Genomic DNA, 25,699 nt, shown 5'->3' with positions numbered 1-25,699 from the left:
TCCAAATGATGTTGCTCAACAAGAACTTCTCACTGGTCCACTTACTTTTGTTGGGTCTAAGATTAATTTTTCTTGCACTACAAACGAGGTTGTGACTGGTACGAGGTTGTGACAATATATTTCATCAAAACACCTTCAATCTGGCACCAAATATTGACTCTATCATTAGCATTGATTCTCCTTCTGTTCCTCGTATACAATGAAAATGGCTTGTCTGTAGTAACAACACAAGTTCCATAATTCCTGTCTCCAACAACTCCAATTGCAAATGTCCTATAGGCAATAATGTCTCTGTCATAATATGACTCAAGGCCAGCAAGAGGTTTCTGCTAGGTCTCCCGATTTAAATCCGATTGAGCAAGTGTGGGATGTACTAGGGAAACAGCTTGCATCACGTAAGCGTCCACCGACCACTCTCCAAGACAGTGAGCAGTCCTACGGGAAGAATGGGCGTTACTGAGTCACCATGAGATTGATGACATCATTCACAGCACGTCCTGTCGTTGTCAGGCCTGTATTGCTGCCAGAGGTGGTCACACACCATGCAGAGCACATTAACCAATTGTCGGAATGTGTGTGAAAATCAGTTAAGTTAAAAAAAAACGAAGAACATTTTTGTCTACCTTTATGCATACATCATTTGTTTGCGTTCTGTATTGATTACTTTATATCTATTTTGCTATCACCTGTTTAGATTCTTTTGTGGCAAAATAAACGCCAACTAGAAAAATTTCCTTTTGTTGCTTTAATTCTGAACACCAGTGTATATTTATTTATTTCACTGACTTAGCAAATGTCATGGGATAGGCGTCTAATACCACGTGGGGCGTCCTCTGACCCTATGGACGGCAGTGCGGCGCTGTGGGAGTGAGTCTACAAGTCCCTGGTACTCCTCTGGATATAGCTGACACCAAATCGTTTACAGAATAGCATCAAATTCTGGTCTGTTCCTGGGTGGAGACTCTGAGGCACAGAGACTGCGTTCCATGACACACCAGTTACGCTCGATGCAGTTCAGATCTGATCTCTGAGTCTTTGGATCTCCCCTGCATGTTCCTGGAAACATTCCCGGGTGACATGAGAGGGATGTGGCGGCTTATTATCACCTTGAAACACCTCAGAGCCGTCACGATGCTGGAGGGCCAAAAATGAGTGGATGTGGTCCCCGAGCAGCTCGACATACCGCGAACCATTTAAAGTCCGTTCCGGGAGAACTAGGGGACAGACGCACCAGCCGCCTTGGACCACACCTTATTGGCAGCTTGGATCCATCGATACGTGTGGTCTGCGCAACTCACGTTGTCTTGCTTTGGCGTGGTGCAGTTGAAATCGTGATTCGTCCGACCATATCACGTTACGCCGTTGTTGCGGTGTCCGTCCCTGGTGATTGACGACAAATGCAAGCTGTTGTGCCCGATGGCGTTGAGTTCTGTAGCCAACTAAACCGTGATTTGTTGCACTTTTGCCCTTCTGTCGCTAGTGACGATGCGTCTCAGATATAGCCGGTAAAGGGTAATCGATGGTGGCTGGGCGGCCGGTAGTTCGTCTGTTGTGGACTGTGACACAGTTATTCGACCATTTACGATACACTCTCGGCAAGGCTGAACGTATGAAGCCGAATTCTTGCACCATTGCCGAAATAGAAATTTCCATCCGTCGTCACCGACCGCCATACCATGCTCAAACGGCGTCAGCTCGACACAACTTTGCATGTTACACAAATAACATGCACAACCACTTCGCAGAAGGTATCCTACACAACTGCAGCAGTCATGGCGGGCGTGTTGTGCGCATACAAGACACGTGCACCATCCGTTTCTTGATTCAAAAAACCAACAGCTATTTTTCTGGTTTATGCTACCAGTTTCGGCAACTCAGTATTGCCTCCTTCAAGCCCCGTACGCTATTATCGTATTAACAATCTCATCGAATGGTGCCATAAAACAGAAATCGTAAATCGTACCGTTATAAAACAGATTTCTACGGTCAATGGCAATAGTTGTTGCCATTCATTTAATTTTGTTGCTGATGAATTCACTGGCCTGCTTCAACACCCGGTATGGTATATTCCGTCTCTGTCGGTCCATTATAGCCTGGGGGACGTCGCCTGGTGCGAATTTCTTGATTCAGAAAACTTTACATTAAAAAAAGAACTGTAGCCAACTGTTGCATTATGACTGCATTTACGATGCCAGTTTTATGGCACCATTCGAAAAGATTGTTAATACGATAATAGCGTATGGAGCCTGAAGATGACAATATTGAGTTGCCGAAACTGGTAGCCTTTGGGATATAAAATACAATAAACCAAAACATGCAGCTGTTGGTGAAGTTTTTTGAATCAACAAATACGTACAAGGCGATGTCCCCCAGGCCATAATGGACCGACAGAGACTGCACCATCTGTGTCCCACTATCCTATGACATCTGCTAAGTCTGTGTATTATCATAATTTTTGTGTTCCATCTCTAGCGACTTATCTTTGATGAAACATTAAACCCTAAGCATCCACCGGATGCTGCTTTGTCGCCTAGCTCTGTGTGTTCCAAGTGCTGTGTACTTCCGTGATTTATATCAGTCTCGTGTTTATGCCCATCTTCAGGTTATTATACACTCGTTTTGGTGTTTCCATACTCACTGTTTACATAAAAGTTTAATTTTATGATGTTGACTAAATAGACACGCGTGAAGAAATGAACTCGCAACACTCAACGTGTTTACATGACCCACTGTATTTACAAATTAAACACGGTGGATGTTACAAGTTCATGTCTTGTTTGCAGTTGCTAACGTCTAAAGTACCATTACTGCGTTAAAGGCTTAATATGGTAGTTCAAGTCATAAATATGCAGTTAACACATGAAAACTGAAATGTGTTTGTAAAACTGTGACAAATATGCAATTACGATTTGCATACTCCAGTTATATGTTAAGTACGCTAGAATTTTCGACGCGTTTCACTTCGTCACTTCTAGTACTTTCGCTCGTATCAGTTTAGTGAACGTCACTTAATTCGGTTTTTATTTAAACAGTGAACTCCAACAATTAATGTGAAAACATAAAGTTGAATATATATAATCACCTGAAAACGGGCACAAGCTCGAAACCGGTCGTGTGGAATCACTTTCAGTTGTAACTGGTAACGGATCTTATTCTACATCCCTGTAAAAGATCTGTCACAGAGTTGAACAGTAGACATTTTTGGATAAAATTTACTACGTCCGCAATCTGGGGACTTGATACTGCTATCTTTTCATGTTTACGACCTTAGCATAGAGTCTATTACAGTGGAGTCTGTCAACTGTTTTAGACTGACAAATGGGATGAGCATGATGGATGCAACGGGAATGTATCTGGTAGTTCTGACAACAGACGAATATAAACGTCGGCATGTGTACGTGTATGTGTATGTGTGTGTGTGTGTGTGTGTGTGTGTGTGTGTGTGCACTGTTTACTAAGGTTCGTTTTTTTCACGATATGATACGAATCCTGTGTACGGAGACTAGTAAACGATGTTATCAAAGCCAGCATACTACAGCAGGCCACAACAATTTGAATACATTTTGAAATAATTGCTCGGTGTGAAAGGCGTCAACACTGTGGGTAGCTCCCCATTTAAATGTCAAACCTCACCTGCACGCGAGTTTTATTATTTACAGTCGTGGCCATTCACTCTAATATTTATCAACGCGTTCCGCTCATAATATCAAGTGAATAGCGACCTCTCAAACAACAAACAAACGTTTTCGCTAACGCACAGAAAACTCCGTGTGACATTTGCCTCACAGTGTTTTCATATATACATTCTCCTATGATGCTACTGCCTCTATCATCAAAGAAAAGTAAATAGTCCATGTTTGTCTCTTACTCGCAGAAAGCAAACAACTGTTAACCAACCGTTGATACTGGGTAACCTGGTCTCTTACTTATTTACTGCATAGAGTAAAACAGTAATAGTTCATGACATGGAAATGTAATACCTACTTTATTTCAATAAATCCATTAACCTTAGAGGGATGTACTGTTTCAATAATGTATTCGTTTCATTACATGACGTTGTGTTTGATATGGCGAAAATGGATCATCTGGACAAGCCAAAGAAGAGACACATTGTAGACAGTTAACTGAACATTATCATTTTGAGAGTATTGAAGGGCGAACTGTTTTAATTGTTAAAAAAACATTCGACAGACAAGATAGCATCAAATATTTCTTTATCCAAAGAACTGGTTTCAACAGACTTTTCTGTCATATTCAGGTCTTAAAAATTTTTGGTGTAAGACGTCACCCACAAGATGTCAAGTGGTTAAAATACAACGATGACAAACTTTTTAAAATGTCCTTATTTCATCCACTTGTGAGTGAGATGCAGCGTAAGACGAACGTGTTGTACAAGAAAAGCTTTTTAAGATCTGAAGATGACAGCGAAGTCTGTAAAAATGGGTAGTCTTAAATTTAAAAAAAAAAGTTTATGCAATCTTGGCTGTTGAATGGCTTTTAGCAGTCAGTTATATGTTACGGTATCCATAATAGTTCCATTTTTTGAGTTTAGAAGTAGGTGGTACTGTTTAGAATTCCTATAATATCCCTACGAAACTTAACAATATTTAAACGAAGAAACTTCGCGCATTCTTAGAGCCATTAACTTCGTACCCAAGTTGTAAAATTAATTTCGACAGCGTGGATTAAAAAAGAACAAACGGTTAGCTGCCAGGATTCGATAAACGTAAATATTGCATTGACGCCAAAGTCATATTAAGTGGAACAACAGGTCAGCTGGGAACGGATGAGCTGAAGAATCGATAATGTTTTTCTACAGTGGATCACCCTAGTGTTCACTTGAACAATGCTGGTCCACTTTCCTGATAGTGAGTCCATAACCTCAACAATAGCACCAACTTGCTTAGTGTAAGAAAACGGGCCAACGAGTATGGAAGCAGTAGCAATTCTGGCACCGCTTTCGCTCCATCTACATCTGTACCAAGTGGATTCAGGATTATTTATGACAACCCTCTCCCACCCCTTCCAATGTCCCGTCTCCTGCTCACGTCAGACAGTTGCCTTACACATAAATGGTAGGCTGTTATTCTATTGTGTTTAGCCTATTTGGAGAAGTTATTTGTAACACTTATCGTTTATATGTAACTTCAAGAAATTTTTACATCTTCCTTGACTGAAGCACATGGTAGAAACATACTTGAGGCTATGGTATATAACAACAGGACGAATGGTTTGCCTGACTTTGCGGTAGACTGGATAAGTTTATTAAGCACCAGTAACAGTATTTACAATGAGCTCCACTGTACTCTGTGACGATTACCTGTATGTGGTGTAAATTATCGGATGGCATACGGAACAGTAACTATGTGTTATTTAGCATGTTTGTCTACTGGGGCAAAAAGAATATGCGAAAGTTGGTTGGTGGACAAGTAAGCCTCCCAGGCAATCAAAACAAAGACATGATTTAAACTATGTTTAGTCCACCAACACTTTTAAATACTTTCCTGTAAACTACATGGAGACTCTTAACACAGACTACAATAAAGACAACGCAAGTGTTATACGGTAGTCTGACATATATTAAAGTTGGGGAAACTTTTTTTTTCAAGTCTTAATTTTACTCTCCACACAGACATTAAGAAACTAGGACTTTTTCCCACAAATAATTTTATTCCACAGATATTACGAAAAAGAACAAATTTATCAAATGGACTTGCCATTTCCTATTAAAGAAGTAACTCCTTTAAATACAGTAAATATGTTATGTGTGCGGAAATGGAAACTGGGAATGGAAGGGATCGAAATCAAAAACTCTCGATTTGGTGTATATGTCAGAAACAACTGCCATAGCGGGAAAAAATAACTGCCATAACGGAAGAACAGAAACTGCATTTGGCAAAAGAAGAAACAATTGTAGATGTGCTACAAGGCTTACGTATTTCTTTAATCAACATGTGTGGATAAATCTAGCCACAGAGGTTGTCAGCATTTATGGTAAATACCTTTGGAAGGTGTCTGCATGCTGGAGAACCCACAGAAATTAATGCATCTGAATATACTTATAATGTAAAATGATACATGAAGGATCAGCTCATAATCATCAGTTCCTAACTGGATCAACTTAGAAAGGGTGGCTTGATTTTTTAAATTATATTAAAAATTAAACTGGTTGTTATTAAAACCACACCAATGAAATATAAAGACATAATTGTTTTCTGTGTGTGTATTATCATGTAAAAATTACTGAAGCGTTTTACTATTCTGTCAAAAAATTTAAATATATCTCCTGTTTATGATTATGTAAATGTGTTTTTGAATGCTGACTTGAAAAGAAGCCAAAACTTGGTAGCTTAAAGTCCAGTAACTCTTGTTTCTTACCTATGTGAATGGTACATAGTTCTACATATCTACATAGGGAAAACCAAAATAACCAATAGCTATCATTACTTGTGAGCACTGTTTTTTCTTATTGTGATATGATATCTGTTTCTCTTTATGTCAGAGGGAGATCATCGCAATACTTTCGCTTGGTTTTAATGAATGTCATGCGATGATACTCTCATCTGCATGTTGAGATGTTATTTATACATGAGCAGGCTGCATATTCTGATATGAAAATATGATTATACATCGAAAAATTCAGTTTATCTTTTACTGAAGCAAACAATTTTATTGCCAAATGAGATTTGTCTGTATTATTTTATCAAAAATAAGACATCTGACATCTACCTACTAAAAATCAAGGCTGAAATTTTAATAAATATACACCACTAAATTTCCTCCTTAATTATGTGCTTTTGGGTGTAGAGTAGCAATGTATTTACAAAAAACACGTGCATTTTGCTTGTCTTCCAAATATAACTCATATAACAAGTCCTGATATATGTCTTCCTCATTAAAAACATGATATAAAGTTGCTACTTGTATCTCCAAGGTGGTGGAGCGCATTTTCACACTAATACACAGTACTGTAGATTGTACCTCCTACTGGATGCTCTAATGTTAAATAAAATACCGAACAACTGTCTGCAATGTAATACATTTAACAGCTATTCGTTCCCTAAGTTGTTGGAAACCTATATTTTGTACACAAGAATGTGAGGTAAAAATTGATAACTTGCACCCAATAAGGTATTGGTTCTGTCTTACTATAGCTTTAATTTATTAAATTGGAAGTGTTTACGATTTGGTAGAAGTCTTACTAATTTTATAAAGTGGGCTGACAAAAAAATATAGTATTAGCTGACTGAAAACTGCTATTTATAACACTGAAGTACTGCTAGAAATTTTTTACTCTAACAATACCATATTTTCACTGTGTATCTCTGCGATTTTTTACAGCCAATCGTTTATTAAGTAGAAGAAACTTCAGTTTTGAGCAACAAAAAAAATCCTTGGAAAGAGACGCTTATGTCACCTATGAAGACAACAGGTGTGTTTTGTCTACCTACAGTTTCATTTATTTGCCTGTAAACTACAAGGAAACTCTTACACTAATTACATTTGGACAGTCAATACATCCCGACACACTTGCCACCACGTGTGACAACACTGTAGCTCCTATTGTTTTGACAGTAGAATATTGGTTTGAAGACCTTCCGGTTTTGTAACAGAATATTAGGCCTATAACCTTTACAAATGTCCGCCCTGTGGTAGCTGCGTGGGCAGTGCGACGGAATGTAATACCTAAAGGCCCAGTTTCGATACCCGGCTGGGTCGTAGATTTTCTCAGCTCAGGAACTGGGTGTTATGTTGTCCTTATCACCGTCATTTCATCCCCATCGACACGCAAGTCCCCGAAGGGGCGTCACCTAGAAAGACTTGCACCATCCGACTGTGTACCCGACGGGAGGCCCTACCCACACAGCATTTCCATTTACCTTTACAAATTTCAAATCCATGCTGTACGTTGCCTTGAAACTAAATACCAATGGTGAATGAATGGTTATTTAAAGAAAAATTAGTTTAGCGTCACCCTCTTGTTTTACTGACCGTTTTATTACTGCTTTAAAGGGAAGCAATAAGTGGTTCTGTGGCACACAGCATACGTTTTATAACCAATTTACAGTTCAGATGACACTTCAGCTGCCGGGTATAATTTTATATTATGGGCAACCAACAATTCAAGTCTTATCATAAAATGAAGTATTATTATAATAACACTGTTTATGTTGCTTCCATCGTTGTCTGTTGCAAGCAGAAGAGGATCACATGTATTGATTAGGTAAGGATCCAGTGGTAAATCGGTTATGTCCTTCTCTCTAAAGATCTGGCAATCATACCTGTTAACGGCTCATTACTATGTGCAATACTGTAGAAGAGGACTGACAAGCATAGTGTAGGCCGTCTCTTTAGTAGATTTACTGCATCTTCTAAGTGTTCTGACAGAGGAGCGAAGTCTTTAGTATAAACATGTCAAATCCTCAAATGTGAACTGAGTTTGAGCCTTAATGACAAATCGGAACATCCAGTTTTGAAAACATTTTTTATGTAAGATAAATGTATGTAACACTACTATTCGGTGTCTGCAGGCTGTGCAGATGAATGTGGTCTGGGGTCAGTGAGATGATACCTTCATGTATATGCAAAATAAATAAATAAAAAATGAGCTGCTGGTGCAGAGTTGTTGGATGTTTGGTGTCTGAGGTAGGTAGTGGCTGGTAGTAGCAATGCAGATCACATGCCCTTGTAATATAGGGATACATCAGCTACAATCTCTAGTAGTGGATGGGACCACAAGAAATACACATTGTGTAACTGTTAAATGTAGAACCAATGTCTGTCAGTGAAAAAAAAAAAGAAAAAGAAAAGTGAATCTTAACATGTCCACAGTGTAACTGCCGACCGGAGTGGCCGTGCGGTTCTAGGCGTTACAGTCTGGAGCCGCATGACCGCTACGGCCGCAGGTTCGAATCCTGCCTCGGGCATGGATGTGTGTGATGTCCTTAGGTTAGTCAGGTTTAATTAGTTCTAAGTTGTAGGCGACTGATGACCTCAGAAGTTAAGTCGCATAGTGCTCAGAGCCCTCTGAACAGTGTAACTGTTATGTAGCAACGGCGTAATTTTTAAAGGAGTGCAGCTACACACATACCCTTTAGAAGATGTGATGTGTTACATTCGAAAATGCCTGTACGAATAGACTATGCAATGTTCAACTGTGAAAGGAGCTATTCCAATTGGATTTCTTTTTATTTTACACTTAACACGTTGTTGGTGATGTCTTATGTGACCTATAGTATGTTTTGAGGAAAAACTTTTACTAGATGTCTGGAGGGAACAAAGAATAATTATGAATGTTGTAAATAAATATCCCATGGAATATGCAACTTTTTAAAACATGTGGAAGGAGATACCTTACTTGGATTTTTTTAAATGGACGCTGTAACATCAGAATGGTGAAGCAGATTCTCATGACGCTTAACATACGTGACATCTCAATGAAAACTTCGCCATCTGCCTCCTTGGGCTACCATGTTTGACTGTGGGAGCTGGCAGACATATTGGACCGCTATACTGGGCACCAAATTATAGTGATAAGGATAACATATTGGGTCATAAATTATCAAGTATAAACACCTTTATCAACCCTCCAACGATTAGGTTAACAGTCTGGAATATTGAATTAGGGTACTTAACAAAAGCCGAAATTCCGCCATAAATGGCAAAATATGATGGAGATAAATATTAGGGTTGTAAATAAATCCTTCCATACAGACTGCCCAACTAATGGGATAACAGTTGCTCTTTATAAGTAAGTCAATTCTCCTAGAGACAGAGATAATGGGTGGGGGGGGGGGGGAGGTGAAAGGAAGAAAATCATAACTCAAACAAGAGGAGTGTCATAATTCATACTAGATATTCATAAAAAAGATTTAAATAGATTGAAAGTGGCACCACAAATGCTAAAGCAGCCAGACTCCAATTATGTACACCTTCCTCCAGGTACTGTCTATATGGAACTCGTCAACTGTCTGCAGTCACACATACATTGAAGCATACCAAAGAATATCACCTCCTTCATTGAAATACATTATTAGTTTTGAACTTTAGTAGTTATTGTACTGGGACATCCACAGTGGTCGAAGTTTCTGCACAACTGTGTGTCCATGACACAGAGACACTTTTATATCTTATAAGCAGTCCATGTTACAGTTAGTAGTCTCCACAGCTGCTTGTATTCTTGCTTTTACCTACTCATGCTAGAGGACATTTTGAAGAAAATATCAAGAAAGAATGTGTCTAACTACAAGAAATACTACGTGCTGATACAAATGAGGACTGTATGACAGTTCTTAAGATGTCAGCATCACCCTGAATGGATGATACTGGCAGCTCATGATGCAAGCTGTAAGTCATGTAATATAAGTGGGAATAGCAGCCATGAGCATGACGTCATGAGTCGACCTTATTGCTACTAATCTAAACTTACAAGAGACTGTTTCCAAGGTGATGGAAGCTTCTTCATCTGTTTCATCTCCATAAAGCAGAGTTTGTGTGTTTCTTTGTGTATGTCTGGGATCTAGTCCAAAACCCCTGGATCGATTTCAACCAAATTTATCACAGAAACAGCAGGCTTCATAGGTGTCAGCACTGTGGCTTTTGTACCCTCGTAGTTATAACAGGAGCAGAGATACTGGCAACAACTTGCTTTCGAGCTCGCGGGATACAGGCTGCCTGCATGACAATCTTACTGCGGGAGGAGTTTAATCCTGATTTATTGTACTGTTTTGCAAGAGTTTCATGTGCCAATGAGAATTATGGAGGAGGGGATGGACAGAACAAGGGGGAGGAGCAAATAAACAGAGAGAGAGAGAGAGAGAGAGAGAGAGAGAGAGAGAGAGAGCGGAGGTGGAAGAGAAGATGCATGAAGTGAATGGAAGACGTAGAGTGGTATGGGTGGGTGAAAAAGGAAGAAGTGCGTCGGGAATGTCCTGATAAAAGAGATGGAGGAAGTGGGCAAAGGTGGGAGAGGAGGGACAGACAGATGTGGGAGAATGAGGTAGACAGAGGGAGGAAGAGGTGGACACAGAGAGGGGAAGGAGGAGGTTCGTTTAATATATGTGTCAAATATATATGAGGGTGAGCCTATGGGGAAAAGGCCACTACCCTATAAACATGGCGGCAGCTGCGCACTAATATTATAAAGTGATATATTCTATGGTGTGCAACGGAATGGGGAACTGACTCTCGTCTGTAATGGAATGGGGCGCAGAGAGCATCTCTCAGAGGTTATATGCACTCAGACACAGCACAGCAGTGCGTATACTGTGAGAAAATGTCTTTCTTATTACGAATATTAACAGGAGTGGAAGTGGAGACGGTTCCTGTGGCAAGGCAGCGAGACCATCTTGCATTAAAGTCAGTGATGATGTTGTGGCGCTGCGGCTGTGAATGCATGGAAACGAGGCTACATGCATGATGGGGCATGTGTTTAGCGTGAATCAAGACGTAACCATTCCAAATACTACTGATTCACAACATCTTGTCCGCAGCTCGTGGTCGTGCGGTAGCGTTCTCGCTTCCCACGCCCGGGTTCCCGGGTTCGATTGCCGGCGGGGTCAGAGATTTTCTCTGCCTCGTGATGACTGGGTGTTGTGTTATGTACTTAGGTTAGTTAGGTTTAAGTAGTTCTAGGGGACTGATGACCATAGATGTTAAGTCCCATAGTGCTCAGAGCCATATGAACCATTTGAACAACATCTTGTGACTTTCTGAATTTATCTGATTGGAGGATACTAGGAATGATCTACTCCTTCTACTCAATAACCCTTTACCTCATCGACACTTTGGTGGGGAAATTGATATTGGTGTACAAACTTTCCACTTATGTTTATCACCTTACGCAATAGGCTCTCGGTTGCTATTATTGAGATCGTAATTGTAAGCTGATTTTTGATTGGAAACATGATTATTACATAATTAAACATCCTTCATTTGTTTAGATAGGACTGCGGAGGTGCTGGATCTTCTCTACGAGTGTTATACACAGCAGAAAATTCTCAGGTTTCACAATTTAATTAAATTTAAACTGCTAGCTCTGATTTTTCATTGATACTGTATGCAGTTAATATTTTTAACAAATAGGAATATTATTTTCTTAATGTTAAAGCATTGTAATACTTCTAATGTACCGGTATGTGTAAATGTGTGGCCCTTTTTTCCTGTAATCTTATTGGGCACACCATTTTTAGATCCATCCAACTTTTACTTTGTTAATTATTTCACTCTGGTCATCACAGAACCCTGTGAGCAATGTTTTTCTCTTTTTATTTTTTATTTTTCTTATACTGCACATGGGTAATGTACTTCCACATTCCTCTTATGTGAGACATTTAAAGATTTATTATATCATATTATATCATTATGTACAACGTTTGACTGTATTTACGGTGCGAAAATTTGTTTCGTTATGAATTTATTATTTACAGAGTATTTAAAATTGCATAAGCATTTCCTGTGTGTTCGGAGATGAGACACACGAAACTGGATAATGTTATCCGAGGTGTACGGGAGTATTGTTTGATGCTGATTAGTTTCAATTAAGGAAATTCAACTGTACTGGCATTAGATAAGTTCCTCTACATGAAAATGAGTCCCATAAGTGTAAGTACACCTCTGCTCGGTGGTAATTTGGGATTAGGATCAGCCTAGCAATGGAGACGAAACAGAGCTCTCTACATCTTTCACGTGTAGTAAAAGTCATGTAGTTTAATTTGGGAGCACCTATTTAGCGTAGCTATAGAAACCGTAGGATAGTATGACAGCTCACACTTACTGGCACCGAGTGTTTACGTTAAACACGACGGGCTAACTCAGACTTACTACGCAGTTTTTTATAGTTAAGGCAACACGGAACGTCCTAGCCCGGTAGTCGGTGCTCACTATGGATATTCGCCTCCACACTGTGTTGGCAAGAGTTATGTACTGGAAGCTTACGCTGTCAGACTTGTAAGAGCCTTTAATATACACTGTGACGTTTACCGTAAGCTAAGACTAAATTACCTTCATAAATTAAGCTATATGGAGATAAACAGCCGGCTTGCAATCTGCAGGCTACCTAACACTCCATCATTCTCCTCTGTCGCTTCTCATTGCCCCCATTTATGTCTCTCGCTCGTCTCTACAACGTAGTTCCTGTATACAAATCAAAATGTTTTCATTTTGTAGCTTTCTGCAGACTGATGTGTGTGTCAGCACTTACTCCAACGGCCACGGCCAAAAAAAGGTACAGGGAAAGAAAGAGCTAAGTCTTTTTTTTTCATTTTGTGGAGTTTTCACCAGCACATGAAAATAGGGAACAGACACAGTATTTCCTATGACAGTAAGAGAGAGAAACCAAGCTTTTCATTCAGTAAATGGACTTGGAAAAGAACCTGTACAGGTAAAGAAAGAACTTTGCCTTTTTTTCTTGTTTCACATGAACTATCTCTAGGTGCTCATCTTTAAAATAAATAATGTTGTAGCCTGCAGCCCTGGAAAACGCTGGTTATCAAATTTTGTTGTAATTCTGCGCACTGTTGGCTCACTGAGCTTTTGTGTGTATGCCTTTATATAATGCACTAAATTTCCTGCAATTTTACGAAAGTTGTGATGTGGAAGGTGTACCACTGAGTGATGCCGGTAGTGAAAGTATGTAAGAAAGTCACCAAGTACGAAGAAAAGAAAAAAATTATGTAATATCTCGTGAGATGGGAGAAAACTGCCGTTATAAGTTGCAGTGTTTCGACAACGTCTCTGCAGATACGAGACAAAGTATTTTAAAAGAATTCAGTTTAGTAGAGTCTGTAGATTTGCAGAATTTTCATGTATGTAGTCTCATTTCAGTACTTCCAATATATGGCAGAGGCCCTTGGAAAGATAAAAGTGAATCAGGACTTAATAATGCAATATACAAGTACAGAGTACGAGCACAAATAGAGGAATGGAAAGAAAGAAGTTGTAATTTTGCCGTAAGTTATTTATGGCAATCCACGTCATATAGAAAAGAAAGATTCAATATTTAGAGTCTAATATTGCAGCTACTGTGAATGTCCCTTTTGATAAGAGAGAAAGACAGGAACGGGCCTGGAAATTGACAGATAAAACAGTATGATTAAGTAGCATATTGCCTTCTTGCCGGTTAGCAATAATCATTATGGATTTAAAGATATCATTAAGGTATACCTTTCTGATGAACTAAACACAAGTAAAATGTTCTGCTTTGTTGAAAGGGGCTTACTCAACAATTAAGGCGTCTTATGAGACATATAGAAACATGTTTAATAAAGCTTTAACTTTTCCTTTGGGTGACCACACAGACACATGTAGTGCCTTTATCGAATATACAGCCAAACTGAAAGGCCTAGAATCAGAAAAAATAAACCACACTCAACCGGCGGAAATAAGACATATTAAGTCTCAACTGAAGTATTTGAAAAATTTAAACGATTTTCACAAATTATAAGCCAATACGTAAAAAGCTAAGAAGAAAAGCGAAAAAAAAAAACAAGGGAAAGGGAGACATATGTATGGATTGCGGCAAGAATCTGCCTCTGCCTAATAATGCCATTAACAGCGCATACTGCAAACATCTGTTACTTGTGAGTGTTTCCAACCTGCGCTGTTTATTAAGTGCAGAGGGTACATTTTCCCTTTATCCCGAATGAGTTGCCAGAAAAGATGGTACCGATATCTGTTCAATGGTTCGTACATTTTTGGCAATTACCTTGACGGAGCAATGACAAATCTTGATATGGTTTGTGATTCATGTACCGGCCAACATAAGAACTACACGTTTATTTAAGTTTTGCAGAATGTAGTAACAGCGGACAGAAGATTTGACACCATAAAAGTAACATTTCCCCTAACAGGGAATTCTTATTTGGAATGTGACAGAAGCGTGCGGCCTGTAAACAGGGAGCTCACACGGAAGTCCCAAAGACTGGATAGAGGTGTTCACTTCAGTTCGGTATCAGTCTTCACAATTTAGTGTTGATGAAGCTACATCTGAAACTTTTCACAAATAGGCAGGGTTCCTGAAGCCCTTCTACAAGCTGAGGTTTACCTTTCCTACACATTCAGTTAGAGAACTCGCCACAGACAGAAATCGCCCAAGGCTTCTCAAATTCATGGCTACTTATAATGGAGCTTGGGTGACTGCTACTTCGAAATGGGCACAGCCAGTGCACTAGAGTTTGATTTTGTTGGCTTTTCTTATACCTTTAAGACTGTGCGGTATTCTCCAAGTCTTGCCTATTTTTACTAGCCTACAATAAAGTTCTAAATTATAAAAATTACTAGTTTATATTTTCGGACCTACTAACCAACTCTTGTGAAAAAATGACAGGATCTGAAAGTTTTGAAAAATAACTGTGCGTCAGAAGCAAAAGAATCTTATGTCTTCATGTTGCATGAAGTTCTCAGAACAGGCAACATTGTACTGCTTGATCTAGTTTGATTCTTATTTCAAGTAATCAAGGAAAAAGCAATGTTTACGCTACTTTGAATTCATGGACACGGCCTCTTCCTTCACTAAAGAAGTTACTCTTATTCAACGTATTAACATGTAATATCAAAAGGTTGAGTAAATATTCTATAATATTGCTATATGTTTACAGAATAATACTTGGCATGGATAGTTTTGCAAAATAAATGTAAATTTTGGCTCATCCACTCCGGCCGGCGTGAAACTACTGTCCTTATTTTTGAAGACGGAGTACCCACAGCATATGCATCACGTGTAAGGAAAGACAACAATTTGTGACCACAAATGTAGGAACAAATGTTCTCGTTTAGGTTTCCTACAATTTGAAAAGAGGTGATATCGCGACTCGCCCGGCGTACTAAACGCCTCCTATTCTTCGGTCAGCATGTTGTTTCGCTCACACAAGACGTGCGGTTTTATGTGTTGCAGTGAGCAATGGCCTTTACACTGAACCGGACTCCAGATGTCCAGTATATGCTGTTCCATTTACAATGAACGCTCAGAAACAAGTTGAGATGGACTTGCTATAACTGACAGAAGCAACTTCTTTCGTGTTCGAAACAAACTGTCCTGAAAAGTTGTGACATTCTTCTCCGTTCGTAATCGGTAAGGGTCTTTTACAATCACTGGAATGGTAGTATGAATGAGAGACGAGAAACATTGGTTGACTTCTCCAATAAATTCCAGCTAGTAATAGCAAAAACTCAGTTCAAGAATCACAAGGGGAGAGGAATACGCGGAGAAGGTCCGAAGTTGGCAGCTGGGCTACATTATGGCCAGACAAAGATACCAAACTAAGATGCTGCATGTAAGGCGTACCCAGGGGCAGATACAGACTCTAGCAATGAAACAATGGTGCATATTGAAACCAAAATAACAAAAGCAAGAGTCCGAAACGTAATTGCAGCCAAAGGGAACCTGTGGCCACCAAACGTAATGGAATACACATATCCATTTGAAGATGAAATACTCATTTCATCATTGCAGCTGGCGTATTATCTGTGTCCAAGAGTCTACCTGGATATTATACATCGATATCTTCTAAAATCAAGAGGTGGCTGCCGCAGTGCATGTTCTTTACCTGTGCATTATCTTTCGAACGTCTAAAATAATTGATATGGCAAACCATATTTCTTGATCGTCAATTTAAGTTTGTTTCAACTGATGTTCACTTTGTGCCTGGTGAAGCATGTCTTCATATTGATTTTTTTCGTGTTGGCTCTGCTGAACGTTCCATAGCTACGACGTTGAATGCTTTTACTTTTCATCATGTACTACTCGCAAATGGTACTTTTATGGTAACTCAAAGTGAAGTTTCTCTTCGTATGGATCCTCCTTGCTGGTTTTTTGTTCTCAAACCTATATGGGTACGGACTTGATACATGTGTAAATCGTCGCTCACTTCATTAGCCCCACGTCTATTACAAACAGCAGGGGAGGCTGATAGAGAGATGAGGGTACTCACCTGTAGATGGGCTTGCCCACGTCGTCCCGGAACCAGAGCACCATGTACACGCGGTCCTCGCGGGTCGCGGGTTCAATGTCGCAGGGCAAAGTGACACTGCGGCCCAGTACCGCGTCCACTGCCTCGGTGCTCACTGTAGACACAAAAGAAGCCGTACCACGGTCACAACAGTGAACCAAATGTGCACAAACTTACTGATATGGTAGCGCTTAATACTGTGATACAGACAACTACATGTACACGGCTAAAGTCATCTCACAGCGCACAGCGGAAACTATTTCCTTTTCGGGCTTTGGCTAAGTTGTGTTTCAGATGAAATACTTGTATTTTTTAAAGTTACTTATTCTATTTATTCAGTAACGAATGCATTTGCCAAGTGTGTCACTTACTGTCTGTAAGTCAATTATGTCACTATTCAGATTGTCTTCGGTTTAGTCCTCGAGATACTTGACACCGAAAGCATTTTATTGTAATCGCACTACTATAATCCAATGAAATTCCATTAACGTAAAGTGACTTCTGCCATTTGATCTGTAACGATTGATCCCTATTATTCTACCATTAATCATGGTACAATAATCCTATGAATGTAGCATTAGAGTAAATCGGCTGCTGGCATCTGATGTGCAACTAGTAAGCATTATAACGACAAGCTGTTCAGACAATTATGTAATACTAGTTTGTTGCTTATACTGATTGTAACTGTATCAGAATTTTTGTGTCAATGGCAAACTAGTAGCTTTTTAGATATCTTGTAACCACACATTTGTCAATTTTTTTCAGTATAATTGATATTCGAATTAATTTTTACACGAATAAAACTTTGTGTGCAACAAAAGGTGAATGAAGTTCTCCCTCCCCCAAGGCCCAGTCCTTCTACATTTTCCTTTATCGGCGTTTTATGAGGCGCAGATGTATCCCCTTATCACAAGAATGGTACAAGCACTATGGGACTTAACATCTGAGGTCATCAGTCCCCCAGACTTAGAACTACTCAAACCTAAGGACATCACACACATCCATTCCCGAGGCAGGATTCGAACCTGCGAGCGTAGCAACAGCGCGGTTCCGGAATGAAGCACCTAGAACCACTCGGCCACAACGGCCGGCCCCCTTATCACACCTCTCAAGCGACACTACTGTGCTGCCATTTTTGAACTGGACAACGTTCTTCGACACGTGACGTGTGTGTTTAAGAATTGTCTGTGTGATTCTAAGATAATCCCATGGGCAGCAATGTTTCCACATCTGTCCCCGACAGAGGTGTGGGGCCATTTTGGACCTCACTTCGTCTCAGTGTCAGTACCCGTGATATCAAGAACCAGTTCAGCAATTGCGGGCCCACCTGCCCTATATGAGAATATAAAATTAACGCACACGTGCAGACTTGACGGGCTGCAACATGTTATTAAGTGGACTCCTACCATCAAGTTCTTTGTAAATTTGTCTCTGTAATCAATGAAATAACATCACGTGCACATTAAGTTTCATTTCGCTCTTCCCTCTCCTTCGGGTGCTTCACTTTTTGTTGATTTCTCAGTCTAATACAAGGGCTATCCATAAAGTAAAAGAGATTTCGAAATAAAAAAATTAAGAATATTGAAAAACCAAATTTTATTAGATACATTTTAAAGATACAGACTTATGCTGTTTTTCTACATAATCGTCATTCATTCAGAGGCATTTATCATACAGTCGCACGTCTTTTTAGTACCGTCTCTGTATAAATCTGCGACCTGTGATTGCAACAAATGATTTATACCGGCATGCAGTTCAGTTTCAGAACCGAAGCGTTGTGTAGTGAGCGATGTCTTCGTTGCTGGGAAGAGGTCGCAGTCGCTCGACGCCAAATACGGGCAGCGTAGTGGATGATCTAACACCTCCCATCCAAACCGTCGAAGGAGTTCTCAGGTACTATTGGCCGTGTGTGGACACGCGACGTCGTGGAAAAACAGAACTTTTGCACCATGTGTTCCCCGCCTTAACTTTGTCACGATTTGACAATGCCTCTCTGAGGTAAGTGCTGTGGTACGTTCAAGGAAATCAGAATAATTCTCTTAGACTCTAAGATTCCCAAACACAGTAGCCATGATCTTTCTTGGTGACAGCTTTCGCAAAAACTTCGTTGGTTTCTTGGGAGAATTTGTATGTCCCTATACCATCGACTACATTCGTCACCCAACTCTCACCACCAGTTACCACCTAGCGCATAATTTGTGGTAGTCAAGCATTTCCGCCACAATTTCATGAACCAAACTCCGTGAAATTTGGGGAAAAGTTGTGAAAGTTCCGTAATGGTGAAAGGACGATTTTCATGAATTTTGTCGTTGATTTTGATCATCAGTTAGCCAGTCACAAGGCTAGGCCAATCACTGCGGTCCGCATTATGAACATTTGTACATCAATTTTTAAAATGACTCGGTTTTCACTCATTATTGCTTTTGCATACACATTACAAAGATCGTGATAAATTTCAACTGGTTTGCAGTTCTTCCTCAGCAAAAACTTAATCAAAGAACGCCCCTCACAAGTGGCTGGGTTTCCTATTGAAACGCACATTTTAACACGTCACAGAAGGCAAAGTAGTAGAAACACAGACCACACACTACCATCGCATGAATACTGAGGGTAGGAACGTTGTGGCACCAAGACGGCGGCTGTGTCCCCGCCACCCGCCACGATAGACCAAAGCATTTGCTACTTTGTGGATAGCGCTCGTAATACGTGGAATTTCTCAGTAATGCTCCTGCATATTCGCTCTGCAGCTTTCGGTTCCGTGCATGTTGCAAGTAAGCTAGGAATTCACCGCTGTGGATGAGGCGAAACGGCATAGCTGACCTAGATTCCACTCGCTCCCTCTCACGTTTGTGGAAAAGAAGTGCCACCGTAGTGCTGTGAGTTTCTGCGGGACTTGCGGAAATAATAGGTCGGCTGGATGATGAGGGAAACTGCAGCGGGCGGGCCTAAATCACTTCAGGACTCACAGATGTTACCCCGCCGGAATTTCCCGCGAGGGCGATATAGACGGTGCGTGAGCGTACCTCACAGCAGGAAGGACGTGGCTGCGAAAAGTTGGCTTCTCGGAAACTGCATTAACGTCAGAAAGTGAAACTTAGTTGTAAACTAACCTAAACATAAGGGGTGTTGCTCTTCTTACGCGAGTAAATATGATAGTAAATCGTTACACATCCTCAATTTTATTTTCTATTCCTCTGTATGTTATTCTTGTCGGTGACTTGGATTCATGAACTGATAAGCTGTTTGTGCGATAATTCACGGCTCTTTCAGTCTTCGGAATAGTGTGGATGATGGTTTTCCGCAAGTCAAATGGTACACCGCCAGACTAATAGTGTTTGCACACTGACGTGAATAATCGTTTTGTTACCACTTCCCAAAATGATTTTAGAAAACTTGACGGGAGAAAATCTGATGGAACGTTTTCTATCCCTTCTGCCTTATTCGATCTTAAGTCTTCCGAAGCTCCTTTAAATTCTGATTCAATGACACTGGATCCACTATCTCTTCTAAATCGACTACTGTCTCTTCTTCTGTCATGTTACCAGAGCCTTCTGTGTGCTCTTTCTACATACCCGCTCTCTCCATGTAGCAGTGGAATTCTCATTCCGCTCTTAATGTTGCAACCTTGCGCTTAATTCAAGCGATGGTTGTTTGGACTGACATTTTCCGATTTCTTCACATTTTTCCTGCAGCCTTTCGCGTTAGCTTCCCTGCACTTCCTATTTATTTCATGCCTAAGCAGCTTCTTCAGTTGTGTTTCTGTATTCCTGAATTTCCCCGACACTTTACTATTTCCTTCCGTCATTAACCAATTGAGTTATTTTTACTGTTACCCAATGTTTCTTTGCAGTTACCTTCGTCGCACCTATGTTTTCTCTTCCGATTCCGGTGATTCTCCATTTCAGAGATGTTTATTCCCCTTCAGCTGTACTGCCAACTGAGGTATTTCTTATTGCAATATCTGTAGCCTTAGAGAACATCAAGAGTATCTCTTCATTCTTTGCGTAATGATTCTTCCTGCCTAATCTCTTAAACTTCAGCCTGCTCTTCATCACTATCAAATTGTGATCTGTCTATACCTGCTCCTGGGTATGCCTTACAATCCAGTACCTGATTTCGGAATTTCTGTCTATGATGTAATCTAACTGAAAGCTTTCCATATACACCGGCCTTAAAAGTATGCCTCCTCCGCTCGTGTTTCTTGAACAGAATGCCGTCCAGAGTGGCCGAGCGGTTCTAGGAGCTACAGTCTGCCTCGGGCATGGATGTGTGTAAGTAGTTCTAAGTTGTAGGGGACTGATGACCTCAGAAGTTAAGTCCCATTGCGCTCAGAGCCATTTGAACCACATGAACAGAATATTCGCTATTACTAGCTGAAATTTTTTGTGGAACTCAATTAGTCTTTCTCCTTTCTCATTCCTAGTACCAACCCCATACTCTCCTGTAACGATTTCTTCTACTGCTTACCCTGCAACCGAATCTCAGTCCGCCATGACTATTAGATTCTCATTTCCCTGAACGTACTGGATTACCCGTGCAATCTCCTCACATACATCCTCTAGCACTTCATCTTGAGCTTACGACGGCGACGTGTATGCCTGCACCGTTGTTGCCGATGATGGTTTGCTGTCGTTCTGATTAAAACACCCTATCGCTGTACTGCTCACAGGAACACACTCTCTGCCACATCACACAATTTATAACGAATCGTAGTCCCGTTATACCATATTCCGTATTATACTGTACTCATCCGACCAGTTATCTTTGTTTTTTTTTCCATTTCATTTCACTGACACCCGCTATACCAAGACTGAGCCTTCGCATATTCCTTTTAAGATTTCCTAGCTTTCGTATCACCTTCAAGCTTTTGATATTCCACGCACCGACTCGTAGAACGATATCCTTTCGTTGATTATTTAATCTTTTCCTCGTGATTCCCTCTCCCCCTACCATCCATGGGCTTTCCCCCTGGGGTTTGGGGACGGGGAGAGGGCACCCAGAGATCCGAATGGGGGACTATTCCAGAATCTTTCGCCATTGTAGAGATCATCATGACACGTTTTTCAATTACTGTTCACATTTACTGGGATACACATTCTGTGTCTTTAATACAGTGGTTCCCACTGTCTTCTACATCATCATGCCGTTGACCACTACTGCTTCTTCCGCCTTTAGGGGCAGTTTCCCACCCCAAGGGCAAGAGCGTGGCCTGGATCTCCGTCCATTCCGGAAGATATAAAACTCAACAATTCACTAACTAACATATGAATCAATATGGACCAGGATTGGCAGCTAGAGTCACGAGCTACATCTACATCTACATCTACATGATTATTCTGCAATTCACATTTAAGTGCTTGGCAGAGGGTTCATCGAACCACAATCATACGATCTCCCTACCATTCCACTCCCGAACAGCGCGCGTGAAAAACGAACACCTAAACCTTTCTGTTCGAGCTCTGATTTCTCTTATTTTATTTTGATGATCATTCCTACCTATGTAGGTTGAGCTCAACTAAATATTTTCGCATTCAGAAGAGAAAGTTGGTGACTGAAATTTCGTAAATAGATCTCGCCGCGACGAAAAACGTCTTTGCTTTAATGACTTCCATCCCAACTCGCGTATCATACCTGCCACACTCTCTCCCCTATTACGTGATAACACAAAACGAGCTGCCATTTTTGGCACCCTTTCGATGTCCTCCATCAATCCCACCTGGTAAGGATCCCACACCGCGCAGCAATATTCTAACAGAGGACGAACGAGTGTAGTGTAAGCTATCTTCCAATACTTCGTTTATAAACATTGCATGAACTTTTCAGCAGTTGTCAGTTTGCTGTGAATATTTCAAATATATTTATTAGGTGTGTTCAGTGAACTTCTACAGTGTTTGGGCACTTATAATGTGGATGTCTTAATAAATGTACTTCAGTATCATGCCGCAAACACGCTGATACATTTGAATGTGATGTATTGTGAAATACCGAATTATCATGCAATTATAAAGTATTTCAAAATAGTCATTTTTCATACTACAGCAGAAGCCGTCACTGTACCATATTTGCACTGTAGTCCAGGTTGGAGGCTTTCTGCTAATGGGGAAAAGACCTTACTGTTGTCGGCTGCTGGCATTTACTTTGTCGATGCACGTGTGCCATCCGGAAAGTCCTAGCAGCCAGACACCGTATCTCATGATACATTTTGAAACTTCTCTCTAGCCGATTTCTAAGACATATGCGTTACATCTACATCTATATCTACATTTATACTCCGCAAGCCACCCAACGGTGTGTGGCGGAGGGCACTTTACGTGCCACTGTCATTACCTCCCTTTCCTGTTCCAGTCGCGTATGGTTCGCGGGAAGAACGACTGTCTGAAAGCCTCCGTGTGCGCTCTAATCTCTCTAATTTCACATTCGTGATCTCCTCGGGAGGTATAAGTAAGGGGAAGCAATATATTCGATACCTCATCCAGAAACGCACCCTCTCGAAACCTGGCGAGCAAGCTACACCGCGATGCAGAGCGCCTCTCTTGCAGAGTCTGCCACTTGAGTTTGTTAAAAATCTCCGTAACGCTATCACGGTTACCAAATAACCCTGTGACGAAACGCGCCGCTCTTCTTTGGATCTTCTCTATCTCCTCCGTCAACCCGATCTGGTACGGATCCCACACTGATGAGCAATACTCAAGTATAGGTCGAACGAGTGTTTTGTAAGCCACCTCCTTTGTTGATGGACTACTTTTGCTAAGGACGCTCCCAATGAATGTCAACCTGGTACCCGCCTTACCAACAATTAATTTTATATGATCATTCCACTTCAAATCATTCCGCACGCATACTCCCAGATATTTTACAGAAGTAACTGCTACCAGTGTTTGTTCCGCTATCATATAATCATACAATAAAGCATCCTTCTTTCTATGTATTCGCAGTACATTACATTTGTCTATGTTAAGGGTCAGTTGCCACTCCCTGCACCAAGTGCCTATCCGCTGCAGATCTTCCTGCATTTCGCTACAATTTTCTAATGCTGCAACTTCTCTGCATACTACAGCATCATCCGCGAAAAGCCGCATGGAATTTCCGACACTATCTACTAGGTCATTTATATATATTGTGAAAAGCAATGGTCCCATAACACTCCCCTGTGGCACGCCAGAGGTTACTTTAACGTCTGTAGACGTCTCTCCATTGATAACAACATTCTGTGTTCTGTTTGCTAAAAGCTCTTCAATCCAGCCACACAGCTGGTCTGATATTCCGTAGGCTCTTACTTTGTTTATCAGGCGACAGTGCGGAACTGTATCGAACGCCTTCCGCAAGTCAAGAAAAATAGCATCTTCCTGGGAGCCTGTATCTAATATTTTCTGGGTCTCATGAACAAATAAAGCGAGTTGGTTCTCACACGATCGCTGTTTCCGGAATCCATGTTGATTCCTACATAGTAGATTCTGGGTTTCCAAAGACGACATGATACTCGTGCACGAAACATGTTCTAAAATTCTGCAACAGATCGACGTCAGAGATATAGGTCTATAGTTTTGCACATCTGCTCGACGACCCTTCTTGAAGACTGGGACTGCCTGTGCTCTTTTCCAATCATTTGGACCCTGCCGTTCCTCTAGAGACTTGCGGTACACGGCTGTTAGAAGGGGGGCAAGTTCTTTCGCGTACTCTGTGTAGAATCGAATTGGTATCCCGTCAGGTCCAGTGGACTTTCCTCTGTTGAGTGATTCCAGTTGCTTTTCTATTCCTTGGACACTTATTTCGACACTTATCACGCTACATAAAGTAGGCTGCGGAGTTTGTAAGTGCTGTTTCGTCAGAACAAAACAGAGCCGGGGTAAAAGCACAACAGGCGCAAAGATGTGAGCAGGTGTCAGTGCCATGGAGACTCGCCACTTGCGAGAGCTCCACCGGCGCCAAGGGCGGCGCTGACGATGAAGACATCGACTTCGCCTCGGCCAATTGCCGGTCGAGTACAATCCGCCAATGACCGGACGACAACCGACAGAAGAATACTCGGAAGACAGAATAGCAACTGTAGCCCACTTCTTTATAGATCATCGCCCAGGGCTGAGACAGGGGACAAAGAACGTCGTTTAGCGAACTCTTAGAAATGAACAGTGTAAGTAGGCTGTTTATGTTTTTCTGTTGGTAACGTCACGTAGCGCTCGGTATGAAAATCACTGGCTGTGCTGTGTGCAGTCTGTGGTTGGTTGGCATTGTTGGAATATTCGCTATTGTAGTGTTGGGCAGTTGCATGTGAACAGCGCGTAGCGTTGCGCAGTTGGAGGTGAGCCGCCATCGGTGGTGGATGTGGTGAGAGAGATGGCAGAATTTTGAGAGCGGACGATCTGGACGTGTGTCCATCAGAAAGAGTAAATTTGTAACACTGGATACCATGAACTGATATATATGATGACTTTTGAACATTATTAAGGTAAATACATTGTTTGTTCTCTATCTAAATCTTTCTTCTGCTAACTATGCCTATCAGTAGTTAATGCCTTCAGGGGTTAGAATGTTTTATTTAGCCGGCAGTATTGGCGCTCGCTGTATTGCAGTAGTTCGAGTAACGAAGATTTTTGTGAGGTAAGTGATTCAAGAAAGGTATAGGTTATTGTTAGTCAGGGCCATTCTTTTGTAGGGATTATTGAAAGTCAGATTGCGTTGCGCTAAAAACAGTGTGTGTCAGTTTAGCGATGATCAGAATAAGTAAAGAGAGAAATGTCTGAGTACGTTTAGTT

The 25,699-nt window shown here is 40.9% G+C and overlaps 1 protein-coding gene across 1 annotated transcript in view; it reads right to left on the bottom strand.

Moving 5' to 3' along the window:
• LOC126188774 (hemicentin-2-like) overlaps nucleotides 1-25,699 on the bottom strand; it is an 862,561-nt gene that overhangs the window by 416,243 nt on the left and 420,619 nt on the right. The window contains exon 2 of the mRNA XM_049930385.1: nucleotides 16,929-17,061. Coding sequence (XP_049786342.1) covers nucleotides 16,929-17,061 — 133 coding nt within the window. The remainder of the gene's footprint in view (nucleotides 1-16,928; nucleotides 17,062-25,699) is intronic.

The sequence above is a fragment of the Schistocerca cancellata genome, chromosome 5 (genome assembly GCF_023864275.1).
Source record: "Schistocerca cancellata isolate TAMUIC-IGC-003103 chromosome 5, iqSchCanc2.1, whole genome shotgun sequence".
NCBI classification, from domain to species: domain Eukaryota; kingdom Metazoa; phylum Arthropoda; class Insecta; order Orthoptera; family Acrididae; genus Schistocerca; species Schistocerca cancellata.
Note: the sequence above shows the minus strand (reverse complement) of the source record. Positions and strands in the feature narration are given on the sequence as shown.